The sequence below is a fragment of the Schistocerca americana genome, chromosome 1 (genome assembly GCF_021461395.2).
Source record: "Schistocerca americana isolate TAMUIC-IGC-003095 chromosome 1, iqSchAmer2.1, whole genome shotgun sequence".
In the NCBI taxonomy this organism is placed as follows: Eukaryota; Metazoa; Arthropoda; class Insecta; order Orthoptera; family Acrididae; genus Schistocerca; species Schistocerca americana.
Window position 1 is genome coordinate 765,091,433 of NC_060119.1, and position 19,880 is coordinate 765,111,312.

The 19,880-nt window shown below is 39.1% G+C and overlaps 1 protein-coding gene across 1 annotated transcript in view; it reads left to right on the forward strand.

Annotated features, from left to right (window-relative positions):
* Positions 1-1,369: 1,369 nt before the first annotated feature.
* Positions 1,370-19,880, forward strand: part of LOC124611896 (nuclear pore complex protein Nup153) — a 97,687-nt gene continuing 79,176 nt past the window's right edge. The window contains exons 1-2 of the mRNA XM_047140282.1: positions 1,370-1,539; positions 1,989-2,217. Coding sequence (XP_046996238.1) covers positions 1,471-1,539; positions 1,989-2,217 — 298 coding nt within the window. The 5' untranslated portion in view covers positions 1,370-1,470. The remainder of the gene's footprint in view (positions 1,540-1,988; positions 2,218-19,880) is intronic.

Consider the following 19,880-nt stretch of genomic DNA (forward strand, 5'->3'; position numbering starts at 1 on the left):
TCACCGTACCTTCGAAATAGACATTACTTAATTTGGTATTAATAACGCATCCCAATTAAAAAATAACAGCAAAGTGCATAGCTAGAACACTAGAAGAATGGATGATCTTCACTATCCTGGGTTAAATCTCGCTTTGGCACAGAAAGGGGTGAATATGCTACCACAAAAATCTTTGGTTATTTGCCAAATGACATCCAAAGTCTGACAGAGAGCCAATCAACATTTGAAAACAAATTAAAAGAATTTCTGAATGACAACAACTTCTACTGAATAGATGAATTTTTAGACATGAGGTAGTAACTGGAAAAAATATGTATTGTGTAATGAAAGCTTATGTTAAACTGAGACGTTCCACATTAGTACGAAAAGTCGCATTTAAGGTCTATGGAAGAAGTATTAATGTAATGTAATATAATAGCCGTTTTCATTTTTCCAACGTAAACAGTTATGAGCAAAACACAGTTTAATCTCAGTTTATTTTAACAGCGATAAAATTAACGTACATTAACATCGAGCAGGCGCGCCTATGTATAAATTGCGCCAACCGCAAATAACCTTGTCTTGTACTATTCCACTGATGTTTTCAATTGCGAGCCCATAGCAGTTCCTTCGTTATTGCTTCAGCTAATAACGTGGTAAGTTGTGTTTTTATACGCCTAAGTGGGCACCAGTAGTGTAAAATAAATAACGAGCTAGATGAGAAAAAAATTAAGAACTGCCCAAGAAAATGACCCATATTACCAGGCACCAGCATAGTCCCACAATAAGGTATTTGTGTAGGAGAGACAAGGCAATCGAAAAAGCGGGCTGCTGGGATCTGATGGAACTGTGCTGTTTAATGCTTCGAGTGGGACATTGTCTTTTAGAATGCTCAACTTGATTCCCCACTTCGCAACTAACTAGCTATTTTTACGGTCAGAAGATCCTATACCTGTAAATTGAAGCGAAGTTCTTCAACTGCATTTAAATTCCGGTCCAGGTAGCTGATGTCTACAATTACTATGTTTTTGAAGAGTGATTTGCTTGTTCACAATACGATTTCGTTATTTATAGGCGACCAAGATGTTAAAGCGCGACGAGTGAACGTTTACAAAAATTGCGTTTGCGTAAAGTAACTAGCTTAGCTCAGTTTTTTAATTTGTGTATTTCGATGGAATATACTGAGATATTTCGTCAGAAAGAGAAGCGCATTACTCTTTATAAAACTCATTCAACTTTGCCGTTAGTGTTCACGTCTTCATTTTCTTCTCAACTTAAAAAATTTGAAATAAAGAAGGCGATGATAGTTGTTGATTGTCATTTGTTCGTCAATTGCATTCTAATTCCATGGAGTATCACGTGTAAAGACCAACCAACGGCTAGTTACGCAGGTGCCGCCATATTCATTGTCGTTGTTGGGTTAGTTGACAGGAAATTCGATGGTGTAAAGTAATAAGTAGAGTAAATGTTTTTGTTTTCAAGAAACAAAGTATGGCGAAAGGAGGCAATAGCGCAAGGAGCAAGAAGTCACATTCTTCCAAGCCGTATGATGTATCTAACGTAAGTACATACTTGTTACGGGAGTTCGCGCCTAATGATGAAATAGGAAAGTGTACTACATGGAATATTCAGGAATTTATATTCAGGGGGAAACAGCGCTGGATAGTGAATAACTACATGATTTCGTACGTCTCCGAGCTAAATGTGGGAGTAATTAGTGTGTCCATGTCTTTGATGTGTAAGCATACAACAACAGTACGGTGTTCAGTGCTTGAGGCAATACTTGGTCCGATTTTGTTATGCAACTTACTGTTATGAACTGGTACCAGTGCGTCGTTTGAATATAGATTGGTGTTATTCACAGAAGTTCAGTCTCCGGTTTAGGATTATACCGTAATAAGTAGCTACTGTGTTAATTATTCAAATTTGTGAATGTCCAGTGTTTATAATTGATAGTGCTAGCTGTGTACTCTGTCAAAAACCCATTAATATGTTTTTCATCATTTCAGTCTTTTGTGAGAAAAGTAGCATCACGTGTTACAAGCTTCATTCCCCAGTCTTCTTGGTTAAGTAAGTGGTTTGTTTCATCAAATGAAGATGATAAGGCAAACTCGGATGATCAAGACTCTGACTCAGAGACAGTTAGTGAATACCGTTCAAGTAAACGACCGAAAATCGATCTCCAGCGATCATTCCCAGTTAACAGCTTCAGAGTTGCACCAGCATCTGATAATGAAGGTATGTTTCCCAGTCACTGTTTTTTATGTGTGTGTTAGCTGCCTTGTTTACTTTCCTGCTTTTAAAATGTGTGTGTGTGTGTCTGATTGGTAGGTTAATGTGTAATTGAAATTGTTGTTATTGAATAACTGGTGCATATGAATGTAACTATTCCTGAGAGTAGCTGTAGGATATCACTTATTGTACCCTGTGGTAGTAATAAATATAAACATGTGTGTTATGAGCCAATGAAACAGCAAATCTTGGAGAATGTGTTATTCACCTACTGGCATTTTATCATGCCAACAATTGACAAGTTGTATGTCTTTGGTTTGATGTGCACACCTTTTAACGTACAAGACTTTTTTTGCTGTGTTCGTGTGTTTCTGTTATTGCTCTTTGGTTTTCATGAACTGTCAAATCCTTTTGTTCGATTAAGATTGCAACTGTGTCAGGATTTGTCATACGTCTTAGATTTCTTTTTTAACATAGAAGGGCTTTTTATAATTACTTTTTATAAATATGGATTCATGTATTAACACATACTGAGATAAATATCACATGGTTGTCTAAGAGCGGAGAGTGCCAACGTTTTCATTGTAACTTTCCTTTTAATGTTATGTAACAAATATATCAGTTAGAAAGATAATTACAAGGTAACATCACGTGGAAGAAGTGGTCATGGCTTTTGTTACGGTACAGTTGTGTAATAGGTTGTGGTAATAACGTGCTTTTTTAAGAATGTCAGTAAAATGAAGAGCTTATAGGTTAATTGAGTTGTAATTTGTTCAGATTGGTTAGCTCACTAGCGTGTTATACATAATCATAAAATATTACAAAAAACTGAATCCTGGGTTGCTGAAGAGCTATGCAGTAATCATAAGGAAAAAGTGCAAGGCGTTATGGGATCAACTAAATCTACCGATACTGGATGACGGCTTCTTGCCACAACATAATGACGATGTGATATCGTGCGTGCTTCAACGGAAAGAGAACACAACACTGACAATACTCTTTTCGTCTGTATTATCTTTTATTATGTTGTTCGTGGTGGCACACTAATTTGTAATATAGACCGAGGTCTAGGTTAGGATGGGTAGTGTCAGTTGAGAGTTGATGACGCGGTGTCGGACACTTCAGTTAAACCGCTTTATGAGCCACTGTTGCTGCGTGTTGTCAAGTGAGGTTTGCAGTGGAAGTTTGACTGCAGTGTGTTAAAGGATTTAACAGCATAAGAAGCTTTCTGTTCCAAATGTGATATTAACTCCACATTTTTTTCTCTTGTATTTTGATGTGCCGCGTGGTTTAAGGAGTCACGGTCTTGCATACGGCAGTGGTGGAAGTCCCTCTACATTGGAATATCATTGACGATTGAGGTGGAGGAGAAAAAAATGCCACTGGAATATGGATGCAAAACACCTCTCTCACGAGTATCTACCTAGTATCCTGTCAGCCTTTGTTGTGTACTCTGTTTTGACCTTCAATTTTAAAATATTATGAAGTGACTAGCTGAGTACCCAGTGTTGCCCAGGTATATGTTTATTCCAATTCTATAAAATCAATCTGCTGCTTCCTCCTCCTCCCCCCCCCCCCCCCCCCCCCCCCCCCCCCCCACTCCTGTCCATCCTCTTTTCCCCTTCATCTATCTCCACATTAACACCCACACCTCAAGAGGAGCTTGCTGGTTCTCGCCCCTACAGAATTTCATTCCAGATAGTGAGTAATACGTATGCCAAATTTGGTCAAAATCACTTCAGATTTTAGGAGCTTTTCACGCACAGCTTTGCCCATGTATGCACGCCACATAAGTTTCATACATATTTCACAGCTATCTTCAGTGAATTTCATCCTGCAGTTTCATTTGTGTGTTACTCAGTGTCCATGGTGTCGTATCTTATGAACCACATGCTGCAGCAGGAACATCCAGTGATTTATGTAGATACTGACTGGGAAATCTGTTGCTAGTAGAGTTAGCAATTAAGCAGTAATTTAGTAAAAGGTCATGTCTGATGCCGCAATTTTACTGCGTGACTAGTAGAAATGTAATAAGCGATAAACTTTGGTACTTTTGTTGTATTGTGGTAGTGACGGTGAGAATGTGTCTCATACATGTTTGATATTATGTGTGAAGTTTGTTAAAGTCACAAAGTACTCTGTCTCAAATACTGGATGAGTAGAGACTGGCTATTTCCATGTTGTGAGCCACGCTTATTTTTCAGCCCCATGCCATTGAGAGGTAGGTTGTTGTTAATCCCACAATAGTTCTTTCCAGACAGCAAGTAATGTGTGTACCAAGTTTGGTGGAAATGGATCCAGTGGTTTTGGTTGGATGGGGTGTGGATTATGTAAGAGACAGTCAAATGAAAACTGTTGTAATACACAATCCGTTCGACAGGTGGCCCACAGTTGTTACATTATGATCCTGTCATTGCTGCGGTAGGTCAGTGGCATCGTGCCACATAACAGATGGGTCAATCCAAGTAAAGTCATTCCATTTTTAAGTTGGTTGCTTGACCATTTTAAAATTCTCTCTCTCTTTAATTGTCCTATAATTGAGAAATTAAAAACGCTTTTTAAAAAGATTTTATCTCGCTACATTTGCTATGTGGGGGCCATTTTTATTTTTAAGTGCACGATGGTTTTTAAATTTTGAGATATATGTGTTAATTTGAATTTTTCTGCACTGGGTTTAGCAACAGCATTGCAATTGACATGTTTGTCTTTAGAAAAGTCTGCTCTATAACATTGTATAATACCCAAAATACCTTGAATTCAAAAATAACTGGTGAAAATGATCTCCAAAGTTTGGTATTGAAAATTTAGAAAATCCACTTTTTAAACCCAAAAATAAGGAGTTATTCCTCAGAGTGTGTTTTGTTTTTGTTTCACAAACTACTGGCCTTATATAGAGTAGAACAATGACAAATGTTTCCTTAATTTTCTATAAATTTTTGAAATTTGAAAACCTTTATTTTTTGTAAAGTTTGGGGCTAGTGAGCTCTGGTGGGTTTGAATATAAAAATTTGACTGGCTTTTGAGTTTTGTACATTTTGTACACCTATAAGATAGCAGAGTAGTGTAAAAATTTCAGCATTGTTATTTGACTGTGAACAAATATATGAATTTTTGAAAACGAGGAAATAGTTCAAGTTACAATTGATCTTAGCCTAATTCATGCACGATATTGGCTCGATGTAATCAGTTATTATTGAAGTTAAGGTACTGAATTAAATGAAAATACTAGAAAAGTTACTGAATTAAACATTTATATTGTCTTGATGAATTTAAAATAAATATTTTGAATTAACATACTTAAGAGATGTGGTGCTTCATAATCCTAGTGGTGATTGTTAAGAACACATTTCTTCAGACAGCTTTTGTGATGTAGAATAAGACATCCCAGTTGCTGGTGTAAGTTCAAGCACCGAAAGCTTTCTTAATAAATTTTTCTTTGGTATCCAAACTTTGTCACTAGTAGATTTCTTGAATGAAACATTCTGGGGCAAGCAGGGTGGTAAAAATGCACGAAAACATAATTGTTTTCCAAACTTATTCTTTCAACCTATGCAAGCCACCATTGTCCATCATACACGCATGCCACTGTCATTCAGTGTTACACAATGGCCCTAGTAAATTTCTGTTTCTGGTAGTTCATTAAATTTTGGGCATGCAGCCGCACAAATAAAATTTCAGCTGCGTATCGTCCAGCCATCCTCAGAGTGAGTCACAAGACTGACGACAAGATGCCAAACACGGCCTTTCTGGTATTACATAGTATCGAATTGCTTCCTTTAGTGCCAGGGAATTCATGGAGTTGCCTTGTTCCATTTATTGCTATACAGTTTTGAAATCTAGTTTGCAGTGTTGTTTTGAGATAAAGAACTACCCCTTCTTTCTTAATGAAAAAATAGGTGATACTTTTAATATCCTTGCCAAACGGCATACATGTCCTCTATTGTAAGAATTTGGTCTGTGATCGTTCTTTGTTGACTGGCTTTACTCATGTCACATTTTGTTGTATCCCCTACGCCATTGCATGCATTTTTACCGTGGCAGGAGGCAAAAAATGCCATTTGGCCTCCAATCTGAAATCTACTGAGTGGTTGCAAAGATTTGAAAAATTCTTTTTGATGTTGTATTGACTACCACATCCATCTGAAAAGTATATGAGCTTCTCAATCTTGTCTTTTATGTAATCCACACATGGACAACCAAAATGTTGTGCTCCAAGTAGTTGCTTTGAATGCAAATTTAAGAACTGTAAACTTCACCGGCCGCGATGGCCAGCCGGTTCTAGGCGCTACAGTCTGGAACCGCGCGACCGCTACTGTCACAGGTTCGAATCCTGCCTCGGGCATGGATGTGTGTGATGTCCTTAACTGATGACCTCAGAAGTTAAGTCCCATAGTGCTCAGAGCCATTTGAACTGTAAACTTCATCTTTCTCACTTAGGCTCTACTACCTGCTCATTGACCTACTGGTACCCTAATGTTTCATCCTGAACCACAAATGTAAAGTTTTCTGCAAAATCAGCTAGGAGTAGGCATACAGTATCAAAAAGTTGTGCTTTTTTGTCCTTCAGAAAGTTGCTTTAGATTTCAGAAACATAGTGGTGACTTCGAGATTTTCTAAGATATCAATTAAAGGTACAAAGTACTCTACCTGAGATTTAACCACTGTTGCCATTTCAGCCCTGTTGTTTGTGACCCACTGTTTGAAGGTAACAGTGTTAGGCATTTTCTCTTCCGATTGATGATATAAACAAACACATACGGAGTGTGTTCCTGAGGAGCCAGCCTAAATACACCACTTAGTGTGAAGATCACAAAACTTTGACGTTCCAATTTTACATTCAGGATGAGCATTTATGAAAGCTACATAAAGTTCATTTAAATTTGACACCACTAGTCGCTTCTCCTTTGTTACTTTAACTTGATGTATAACAACTCTTTATAATGTATTTGCTTTCCAGGCACAGTTTGCTATTTTCATCATCTTCAGGAAAATGCTGGATCTTATCATTTGTTTCTTCATTTATACCTACTCCTTCCTTCTTTCCTAAAACTGGTAAAATGCCTTGCTCTTTCACCAATTTTTATGTTAGTCTAACCAAACAATCAGAAACAATGAACTCGTGAACTGTTTTTGCTCTTAACCATGAGTCAGGCAGCAAACTTAAAATTTTATTTTTTTCCTCTGTCGGTGTCACTAAACACATACTTTTCATTTCTTGATTAAGCTCAAAAATTCAGTGTCAGATGATTCTAGAGATGGGTTTTCTTCTTTTTTAGAAGTGCTGATGGTATATGGGTGTATGCATTATTAAAGCGTGATTCTAAGTCTTTTCTAATTTTATCTTAAATTCATTGTATCTTGCTTTCGATAGCTGCTTTTCTTTTTCTGCCACTCAGTTTTTGTATTTTCAAAGCAGGAGATACTTCTAAATTAGAACAAGCAAATTTCCATTAGCTAATCACTTCCTCATTAGTAATACAATGTCATTAATAAGGTTACATGGCTCTGGTTCTGAATTCAAGTAAAATATTTCTGAGTAACAATTTGGGCACAGGAAATTTCCAGAATTCACATTGTTGCTCGGGAAGCTGTTTACTTCACACTTAACAAGGCAGATGTTCAAGTTTTATTTCCCTCGAATCATTAATAACGGGTTTTTTATGAATTTTGAGTGCATCAGGGCATTTTTTTTTTTTTTTTTTTTTCAAAAAATGTGAGTGTACTTCAGAAGGTATTTTTTCTCTGGTACTCTCAAACTGGTGAGACAGAAGAACTTTCTCATAATTTAAACAAAGTTTGTCTATTTCCATCAAAGTCATTAGCATTTTTAAGTTTTTTGAAACATAACCATAAACTGATTTGTGACACACCTCACGATCTGTCAAATAGAGCACTATTAGTTCATTTTATTGCATCCAATTAGTCTTTCAAATTTATTTACTATTAAGTTTTAAACTTATTTTAGTTAGTTAAAAATCACACTCACGACAATAACACATAAAATATCCTACATTCTCAATTATGTATGTACATCCACTCTAACAGACGTTCCTGAATAGACCACAACGAATTTAGTGGGGGACCCAGTTCATGTACCAAGTTGTCAATGACTGCAGGCTCCTGTGCAGACTTGCTACTCTGCCCACTGAGCTCTTGTACACACTTGTCTTAAGGACTAAACTTGTGCAGAAAACTGTAGCCTTCTCAACAATAGAGAAATTTGATATGTTTATTGTTTTGCTTTTATCGTTTTGAACTTGTAATTATGAGCTACTTAATTGAGGGTAAACCTAGATAAAATGAGAAATTTTTGACGTAGAACTAAAGCAAAAACTCCTATTATTTGATACTCTGTTATTAAATTAAATAATACTAATTAAATATAGGGTGATAGTGCTAACTCAATATAGGTTACTACTAACTTTTGTTGCAGCGAAACAATAAACGATTTAAATAGGCAACAACTATAACATCAGTTGTAGTGTAATGTGAATTATTTCCTTGTTTTCAAAAATTCATACCTTTGTTCACAGTCAAATATCAATATTGAGATTTTTACAGTACTTTGCTGTTTTATAGGTGTACAAAATATGCAAAAATCAAATTTTTATATTCAGTCCCACCAGTGATAACTAGCCCCAAACTTTACTAAAAATAAAGATTTTAAAATTTCAAAAATATATTGAAAGTTAAGGAAACATTTGTCATTGTTCTAGCTATATATATATATATATATATATATATATATATATATATATATATATATATATATATATAAAAACAAAGATGATGTGACTTACCAAATGAAAGTGCTGGCAGGTCGACAGACACACAAACATACACACTAAATTCAAGCTTTCGCAACAAACTGTTGCCTCATCAGGAAAGAGGGAAGGAGAGGGAAAGACAAAAGGATGTGGGTTTTAAGGGAGAGGGTAAGGAGTCATTCCAATCCCGGGAGCGGAAAGACTTACCTTAGGGGGAAAAAAGGACAGGTATACACTCGCACACACACACATATCCATCCACACATACACACACAAGCAGACATTACAAATGTCTGCTTGTGTCTGTGTATGTGTGGATGGATATGCTTTCAGCCATTCGCAGTGCCAGTACAGCAAGGCCGCTTTGGTTGATGTTACAAGGGCAGATCAGTCAATCATACAGACTGTTGCCCTTGCAATTACTGAAAAAGACTGCTGCCCTCTTCAGGAATCGTATGTTTGTCCGGCCTCTTAACACATACCCCTCTGTTGTGGTTGCACTGACGCACACAAGCCTCCCCACCAACGGCATGGTCCATGGGGTGGGGTATTCCATATACATTATAAAAGAATATATATCTAAAACAAAGATGATGTGACTTACCAAACGAAAGTGCTGGCAGGTCGATAGACACACAAACAAACACAAACATACACACAAAATTCAGGCTTTCGCAACCAACGGTTGCTTCATCAGGAAAGAGGGAAGGAGAGGGAAAGACGAAAGGATGTGGGTTTTAAGGGAGAGGGTAAGGAGTCATTTCAATCCCGGGAGCGGAAAGACTTACCTTAGGGGGAAAAAAGGACAGGTATACACTCATGCGCGTGCGTGCGCGCACGCGCGCGCACACACACACACACACACACACACACACACACATCCAACTGCACATACACAGACACAAGCAGACATTTGTAAAGGCAAAGAGTTTGGGCAGAGATGTCGGTCGAGACGGAAGTACAGAGGCAAAGATGTTGTTGAAAGACAGGTGAGGTATGAGTGGCGGCAAATTGAAATTAGCGGAGTATCCAGATAACCCGGACGGTGTAACACTGTGCCAAGATGTGCTGGCCATGCACCAAGGCATGTTTAGCCACAGGGTGATCCTCATTACCAACAAACACTGTCTGCCTGTGTCCATTCATGCGAATGGACAGTTTGTTGCTGGTCATTCCCACATAGAATGCGTCACAGTGTAGGCAGGTCAGTTGGTAGATCACGTGGGTGCTTTCACACGTGGCTCTGCCTTTGATCATGTACACCTTCCGGGTTACAGGACTGGAGTAGGTGGTGGTGGGAGGGTGCATGGGACAGGTTTCACACCGGGGGCGGTTACAAGGGTAGGAGCCAGAGGGTAGGGAAGGTGGTTTGGGGATTTCATAGGGATGAACTAAGAGGTTATGGAGGTTAGGTGGACAGCGGAAAGACACTCTTGGTGGAGTGGGGAGGATTTCATGAAGGATGGATCTCATTTCAGAGCAGGATTTGAGGAAGTCGTATCCCTGCTGGAGAGCCTCATTCAGAGTCTGACCCAGTCCCGGAAAGTATCCTGTCACAAGTGGGGCACTTTTGGGGTTCTTCTGTGGGAGGTTCTGGGTTTGAGATGAGGATGTGGCTCTGGTTATTTGCTTCTGTACCAGGTCAGGAGGGTAGCTGCGGGATGCGAAAGCTGTTTTCAGGTTGTTGGTGAAATGGTTCAGGGATTCCAGACTGGAGCAGATTCGTTTGCCACGAAGACCTAGGGTGTAGGGAAGGGACCGTTTGATGTGGAATGGGTGACAGCTGTCATAATGGAGGTACTGTTGCTTGTTGGCGAGTTTGATGTGGACGGACGTGTGAAGCTGGCCATTGGACAGGTGGAGGTCAACGTGCGCGTGCGCGCACGCACGCGCATGAGTGTATACCTGTCCTTTTTTCCCCCTAAGGTAAGTCTTTCCGCTCCCGGGATTGAAATGACTCCTTACCCTCTCCCTTAAAACCCACATCCTTTCGTCTTTCCCTCTCCTTCCCTCTTTCCTGATGAAGCAACCGTTGGTTGCGAAAGCCTGAATTTTGTGTGTATGTTTGTGTTTGTTTGTGTGTCTATCGACCTGCCAGCACTTTCGTTTGGTAAGTCACATCATCTTTGTTTTAGATATATATTCTTTTATAATGTATATGGAATACCCCACCCCATGGACCATGCCGTTGGTGGGGAGGCTTGTGTGCGTCAGTGCAACCACAACAGAGGGGTATGTGTTAAGAGGCCGGACAAACATACGATTCCTGAAGAGGGCAGCAGTCTTTTTCAGTAATTGCAAGGGCAACAGTCTGTATGATTGACTGATCTGCCCTTGTAACATCAACCAAAGTGGCCTTGCTGTACTGGCACTGCGAATGGCTGAAAGCAAGGAGAAACTACAGTCGTGGTTCTTCCCAAGGACATGCAGCTGTTCTGTATAGTTAAATGATGATGGCATTCTCTTGGGTAAAATATTCCGGAGGTGAAATAGTCCTCCATTTGGATCTCCAGGTGGGGACTAATTGAAGAGGACGTCGTCATCAGGAGAAACAAAACAGGCGTCCTATGGATAGGAGCATGGAATGTCAGATCCCTTAATCGGGCAGGTAGGTTAGAAAATTTAAGAAAGTAAATGGATAGGTTAATTGTAGATGTAGTGGGAATTGGTGAAGTTCAATGGCAGGAGGAACACGACTTCTGGTCATGTGAATACAGGGTTATAAATACAAAATAAAACAGGAGTAATGCAGGTTTAGGGTTAATAATGAGTAAAAAAAAAAATAGAAACATGGATAAGCTGCTATGAACAGCATAGTGAACGCATTATTGTAGCCAAGATAGGCGTGAAGCCCATACCTACGACAGTAGTGCAAGATTATGTGACAACTAACTTCGCAGATGAAGAGGAGATTGAGGAAATGTATGATCAGATAAAAGAAATTACTCAGTTGGTTAAGGGAGCTGAAAGTTTAATAGTCATCAGGGACTGGAAATCGATAGTAGGAAAAGGAAGAGAAGGAAAAGTAGTAGGGAGTATGGGCTGGCAGAAAGGAATGAAACAGGAAGCCCCTGGGTAGAATTTTGCACTGAGCATAATTTATTCATTGCTAACTCATGAGAGAAGGTTGTATACGTGGAAAAGACCTGGAGAAACTGGAATGTTTCAGATTGATTATATAATGGTTAGATAGAGATTTAGGAACCAGATTGTAAATTGTAAGACATTTCCAAGGGCAGATGTGGACTCTGACCACAAGTTACTGGTTATGAACTGCAGATTAAAACTGAAGAAACTGTAAATAAACAGGAATTTGAGAAGATGGCATCTGGATAAACTGAAAGAACCGGGGGTTGTAGAGAGTTTCAGAGGGAGCATTATGGAACAATTGATAACAGGGGAAAGGAATACAATTGAAGAATAATGGGTAGCTTTGAGACATGAAATAGTGAACACAGCAGAGAATTGAGTGGGTAGAAGGACGAGGGCTTGTAGAAATCCTTTGGTAACAAAAGAGACATTGAATTTAATTGAGGAAAGGAGAAAATACAAAACTGCAGTAAATTAAGCAGGCAAAAGGAAACACAAACTTTTAAAAAATGAAATTGACAGGAAGTGTAAAATGGTTAAGTAGGAATGACTAGAGGACAAATATAAAGGTGTGGAGGCATGTGTCACTAGGCGTAAGACAGTTACTGCTTACTGGAAAATCAGAGACCTTTGGAGAAGAGAGAACCACCTGTATGAATGTCAAGAGCTCCGATGGAAAACCATTCCTAAGCAAAGAAGGGAAAGAAGAAAGGTGGAAGGGGTAATTGAGGGTCTATACAAGGGAATGTACTTGTGGGCAGTGTTATGGAAATGGAAGATGTAAAGGAAGATAAGGGACATATGATACTGCATGAAGAACTTGATAAAGCACTGAAAGACGTTAGTTGAAACAAGGCCTTGGGAGTAGACAGCCTATCTTAGAGCTACTGATAGCATTGGTGAGCAATATGTATGAGACAGGCGAAATACCCTCAGACCTCAGGAAGAATATAGGAATCCCAATTCCAAAGAAAGAAGGCGTTGACAGATCTGAAAATTACTCAACTATCTATTTAATAAGTCTCAGCTGCAAGATACCAACACGAATCCTTTACAGAAGAATGAAAAAAATGGTAGAAGCTGAACTTGGGTAAGATCAGTTTGGGTTCTGGAGAAAGGTACGAACATGCAAGGCAGTACTGCCCCTATGACTTCCCGTAGATGATAGGTTAAGGGAAAGCAAACCTACTCTCTTTCATATTATGAGGGTGACAGGGGTAAAATATAAGGAGCAAAAGGCTATTTACAACTTGTATGGGAACCAGATGGCAGTTATGAATCGAGGGGCATGAAAGAGAAGCAGTGGTTGAGAACAGAGTGAGTTAGTGTTGTAGCCTACCTCCAATGTTATTCAGTCTGGATATTGAGTAAGCAGTAAAGGAAACCGAAGAAAAATTTGGAGTAAGAATTAAAGTCCAGAAAGAAGAAACAAAGACTTTGAAGTTTGCCGATGACATTGTAATTCTGTCAGAGACAGCAGAGGACCTGGAAGGGCAGTTGAATGGACAATACCTTGAAAGGAGGATATAAGATGAACATCAACAAAAGCAAAGTGAGGATAATGGAATGTAGTAGAATTAAATGGAATGATGCTGAGGGAATTAGATTAGGAAATGAGACACTTAAAGTAGTAGAAGAGTTTTGCTTTTTGGTGAGCAAAATAACTGATGATGAATGTAGTAGAGAGGACATAAAATTTAGACGCATTGGCACGAAAAGTGTTGCTGAAGAAGAGAAATTTGTTAACATCGAGTATAGATTTAAGTGTCAGCAAGTCCTTTCTAAAAGTATTTGTATGGAATGTAGCCGTGTATGTAAGTGAAACATGAACGATAAACAGTTTAGACAAGAACAGAAAGTAGCTTTTGAAATGTGATGCTACAGGAGAATGCTGAAGATTAGATGGGTAGATCACATAACTAATGAGGTGGTACTGAATAGAATTGTGGAGAAGAAAAATTTGTGGTACAATGTGACTAAAAGAAGAGGTTGGTTGGTAGGACACAGTCTGAGGCATCAAAGGATCACCAATTTAGTGCTTAAGGGAAGCGTGGGGAGTAAAAATCGTCGAGGGAGGTCAAGAGATAAATACATTAAGCAGATTCAGAGGAATGTAGGTTGCAGTAGTTACTCGAAGATGAAGGGGCTAGCACGGGGTAGATTAGCATGGAGAGCTGCCTGAAACCAGTCCTTGGACAGAAGACCACAACACCATATTGATTAAAACCACGAAATGTTCAAGAATATTGCAAAAGTAGAGGCCAAATTACTCCAAATGTCAGTGCAATGTCATGTCCTGTCAAAAGGTGATTATTATCACTTCACACAGTTCAGAACTGAACACTGTAAATGAACTTATAAGGGACTACCTATCTTACAAAGGGACTGCCTATCTTACAGAAAGGTGCATTTATAGTATTTGTGTTATGGAACTAGGAGTGGTAGTAAATGATTGTATTATAACAAAGTTAAAAATGCTCTTTATTGGCAAAATAAATTTGGTACATAAATTATTTTCCTTATGTTGTTGTTGTGGTCTTCAGTCCTGAGACTGGTTTGATGCAGCTCTCCATGCTACTCTATCCTGTGCAAGCTTCTTCATCTCCCAGTACCTACTGCAACCTACATCCTTCTGAATCTGCTTAGTGTATTCATCTCTTGGTCTCCCTCTACGATTTTTACCCTCCACGGTGCCCTCCAGTACTAAACTGGTGATCCCTTGATGCCTCAGAACATGTCCTACCAACCGATCCCTTCTTCTAGTCAAGTTGTGCCACAAGCTCCTCTTCTCCCCAATCCTACTCAATACCTCCTCATTAGTTATGTGATCTACCCACCTTATCTTCAGCATTCTTCTGTAGCACCACATTTCGAAAGGTTCCATTCTCTTCTTGTCCAAACTAGTTATCGTCCATGTTTCACTTCCATACATGGCTACACTCCATACAAATACTTTCAGAAACGACTTCCTGACACTTAAATCTATACTCGATGTTAACAAATTTCTCTTCTTCAGAAACGTTTTCCTTGCCATTGCCAGTCTACATTTTATATCCTCTCTACTTTGACCATCATCAGTTATTTTGCTCCCCAAATAACAAAACTCCTTTACTACTTTAAGTGTCTCATTTCCTAATCTAATTCCCTCAGCATCACCGGACTTAATTCGACTACATTCCATTATCCTCGTTTTGCTTTTGTTGATGTTCATCTTATATCCTCCTTTCAAGACACTGTCCATTCCGTTCAACTGCTCTTCCAGGTCCTTTGCTGTCTCTGACAGAATTACAATGTCATCGGCGAACCTCAAAGTTTTTATTTCTTCTCCATGAATTTTAATACCTACTCCGAATTTTTCTTTTGTTTCCTTTACTGCATGCTCAATATACAGATTGAATAACATCGGGGAAAGGCTACAACCCTGTCTCACTCCTTTCCCAACCACTGCTTCCCTTTCATGCCCCTCGACTCTTCTAACTGCCATCTGGTTTCTGTACAAGATGTAAATAGCCTTTCGCTCCCTGTATTTTACCGCTGCCACCTTCAGAATTTGAAAGAGAGTATTCCAGTTAACATTGTCAAAAGCTTTCTCTAAGTCTACAAATGCTAGAAACGTAGGTTTGCCTTTTCTTATTCTTTCTTCTAAGATAAGTCGTAAGGTCAGTATTGCCTCATGTGTTCCAACATTTCTACGGAATCCAAACTGATCTCCCCCGAGGTCGGCTTCTACCAGTTTTTCCATTCGTCTGTAAAGAATTCGCATTAGTATCTTGCAGCTGTGACTTATTAAACCTGCTTTCTTTGGGATTGGAATTATTATATTCTTCTTGAAGTCTGGGGGTATTTCGCCTGTCTCATACATCTTGCTCACCAGATGGTAGAGTTTTGTCATGACTGGCTCTCCCGAGGCCATCAGTAGTTCTAATGGAATGTTGTCTACTCCCGGGGCCTTGTTTTGACTCAGGTCTTTCAGTGCTCTGTCAAACTCTTCACGCAGTATCTTATCTCCCATTTCGTCTTCATCTACATCCTCTTCCATTTCCATAATATTGTCCTCAAGTACATCACCCTTGTATAAACCATCTATAAACTCCTTCCACCTTTCTGCCTTCCCTTCTTTGCTCAGAACTGGGTTGCCATCTGAGCTCTTGATATTCATACAAGTGGTTCTCTTCTCTCCAAAGGTCTCTTTAATTTTCCTGTAGGCAGTATCTATCTTACCCCTAGTGAGACAAGCCTCTACATCCTTACATTTGTCCTCTAGCCATCCCTGCTTAGCTATTTTGCACTTCCTGTCGATCTCATTTTTGAGACGTTTGTATTTCTTTTTGCCTGCTTCATTTACTGCATTTTTATATTTTCTCCTTTCATCAATTAAATTAAATATTTGTTCTGTTACCCAAGGATTTCTATTAGCCCTCGTCTTTTTACCTACTTGATTGTCTGCTGCCTTCACTACTTCATCCCTCAGAGCTACCCATTCTTCTTCTACTGTATTTCTTTCCCCCATTCCTGTCAATTGTTCCCTCATGCTCTCCTTGAAACTCTGTACAACCTCTGGTTCTTTCAGTTTATCCAGGTCCCATCTCTTTAAATTCCCACCTTTTTGCAGTTTCTTCAGTTTCAATCTGCAGTTCATAACCAATAGATTGTGGTCAGAATCCACATCTGCCCCTGGAAATGTCTTACAATTTAAAACCTGGTTCCTAAATCTCTGTCTTACCATTATATAATCTATCTGATATCTTTTAGTATCTCCAGGATTCTTCCAGGTATACAACCTTCTTTTATGATTCTTGAACCAAGTGTTAGCTATGATTAAGTTATGCTCTGTGCAAAATTCTACAAGGCGGCTTCCTCTCTCATTCCTTCCCCCAATCCATATTCACCTACTATGTTTCCTTCTCTCCCTTTTCCTACTGACGAATTCCAGTCACCCATGACTATTAAATTTTCGTCTCCCTTCACTACCTGAATAATTTCTTTTATCTCATCATACATTTCATCTATTTCTTCATCATCTGCAGAGCTAGTTGGCATATAAACTTGTACTACTGTAGTAGGCATGGGCTTTGTGTTTATCTTGGCCACAATAATGCGTTCACTACGCTGCTAACCCGCACTCCAATTTTTTTATTCATTATTAAACCTACTCCTGCATTACCCCTATTTGATTTTGTATTTATAACCCTGTAATCACCTGACCAAAAGTCTTGTTCCTCCTGCCACCGAACTTCACTAATTCCCACTATATCTAACTTTAACCTATCCATTTCCCTTTTAAAAAATTTTCTAACCTACCTGCCCGATTAAGGGCATTTCCTTTAAACTGAACTAATAAAAGATTGGTGTACTAAATATAGGCATTTATTCACTTGCAGTAATAAATACATGCAAAGTGAACGTCTTTTAAAAGCCAATACAGAATTGGCCCTCAGCTTCACCTTTTACACATTATTGTCGTTCAAAGTCCTACATAACTTTCTCCCTCAATGATTCTGACTGCGGTATCTGTGACCTACATTTGTTTTATTTGTCTCTACAGCACAGTAAATCTAAGTAATTCTTAATTTTGAAATATGTATTGAGTCTATTGTGAGGGAATGCTCATTAGAAATGTAACATTCGGCTGAAACCTTTGTTACTTGTCACAAGAACAAAGATGAGGAAGACACTCTAACATGAATAGGATAACTTTGGATGCTAGTGGAAGATAAAATTCCATCAATGTCAAGCTGTTTTATTTCAGTCTTTGATGTACTGTACTGTCCTGTCCTGTCGTGTCCTGTCCTGTCAGATGAGTATATGAATTTTGTGAACTGAAATACATTGCTGTTACTACTTCAAGTGATGTCTAGTGTGGTGTGTCAGTTTTATTTCTCAGCCCTGTCAGGGAATTGAGACAAAATTGAGTGTAATTTATTTATTTTTGGGTTTACTCTGTCTTGTTGTGTAATATATTCTCTGTGGTCACTTATTTCACTGTCCACCCCAGTTAATCAAAATCCAAATAACCGTGTTCTGCTCTTGCTAGTGGACTTCTCGTTGCAGTGTTTTCAGTGCTGTAGGCTGAAAGAGAGCTGGATCCTCAATTTTACATATTGCCCAACAGTATTTCTTCTTCAACGCTAATTAATCTGTTTAAACTTCTTTATACATTGAGTTGTCATTTTTTTTATTTTTACGCACACACACACACACACACACACACACACTCTCTCTCTCTCTCTCTCTCTCTCTCTCTCTCTCTCTCTTTCTCTCTCCATTTTCAGACAAAGAAGTAACAGTATTAAAACTACTTTTGTTCTTTCTTCTATGGCATCACTATTGTTATTGTGAGCTCCAGACTTCCATGGCTGCAACACACCTCCAAGCCACGATATGTAGGAACAAGCAGCTCACAGCAGGTAGACACTCCAAGCTTGATGACCCATCGTGCACATATTTGCTGTGGCCATGTACCTTGCATTCTTCTTCTTCTTCTTCCATTGGCACTACATCCCAGGATGTGACTTGGCCTCCTCAATAATTTTCCTCCGTGGACTTTACTGTAGGCCTCCAGTTCTGGCAACCAACTCGAGTGGTGTCTTCTCCAACCTCGTCACTTCCTCTCAACTTCAGTCGTCCTCTTGTGCTTCTTCCTCTAGGTTCACTGCAGCTGGCTTTCGTTACATGATCTGTCTCAGAGTCATATTACATGCCCATCTCAATCAACGCAACTTGATGAACTGGACCACATCATCGTCCTTACAGCACTCGTAAAGCTCGTCATTCCTTTACCTTCTCCAACTCCCATTTGCGCACACAGACTCTTGTCACTATACTTCTTTTGTCTGATCTCAATCTGCTTTCACCCTGCTTTGTAATCGTCCATGTTTCTGAGCCATATGTAAGTTCTGGGCCTATCCGCATTTTATACTCGGCACTTAGTCTCTCGTGTAGAAGCTTGGATTTTAAATGTTGTAGTATTCCAAAATAACATTGATTAGAACCATTTTTGTGTTCTGTAATTTCGGTCGAAGTGCTGCCATTTGGCTCCTATCTTTGTGCCCAGATAAGTGAAACATTCCACTCGTTCAACAGTCATTTTATAGGTTAATGTGGGCTATAAGGGTTGGTTTGTACCATTATACGTATACTTGGTTTTTCCTTCACTAATTTTCAAGCCCATCTTCCGTGCATTCAGTTTTAGAGCTGAGAATGCATTCTGCTCATTAGGACCAAATCACCTGCATGTCCCAGTAGTTGTACAGACTTATAGTAGGTAGTACCTCTTGTCTGGATACTTGATTCACGTACCACTCTTTTTGAGTGCCAGAGTAGGCAAGAAATCCCATCCCCTTGTCTTAGTCCATTTCGTATGGAAAACTGGGGTGATAGCGTAGACTGCACTCACACAGTACACTGGGGGTGCCTTGGGGTAACCTCTATCAAACGCATCAACTTCCCAGGCACTCGAAGTTCCCGCATTGCCTCATAAAGTTTAGCGTGATTTATTGTTTCATACTCAGATTTGAAATCAATGAAAAGATGGTGCACACCAACATTAAATTCATTGGTTTTTTTCTGCTATTTGTCGGAAAGTAAATATCTGGTTCACAGTTGACTTTCCTGCTCTGAGCGCATTGATAACTTCCAATGATGTTTTCCTCTATGGGCGGGAGTCTACTACACAAGATTTTTGACAATACATGTAATATTTAGGAGTGATATGCCTCTGTAGTCGCCACATGTAAATATATCTCCTTTCTTGTGTGTATCAAACACACTATCCCTATGTTCCATTCTTCTGGCAACTCTTTCTTTTCTGAG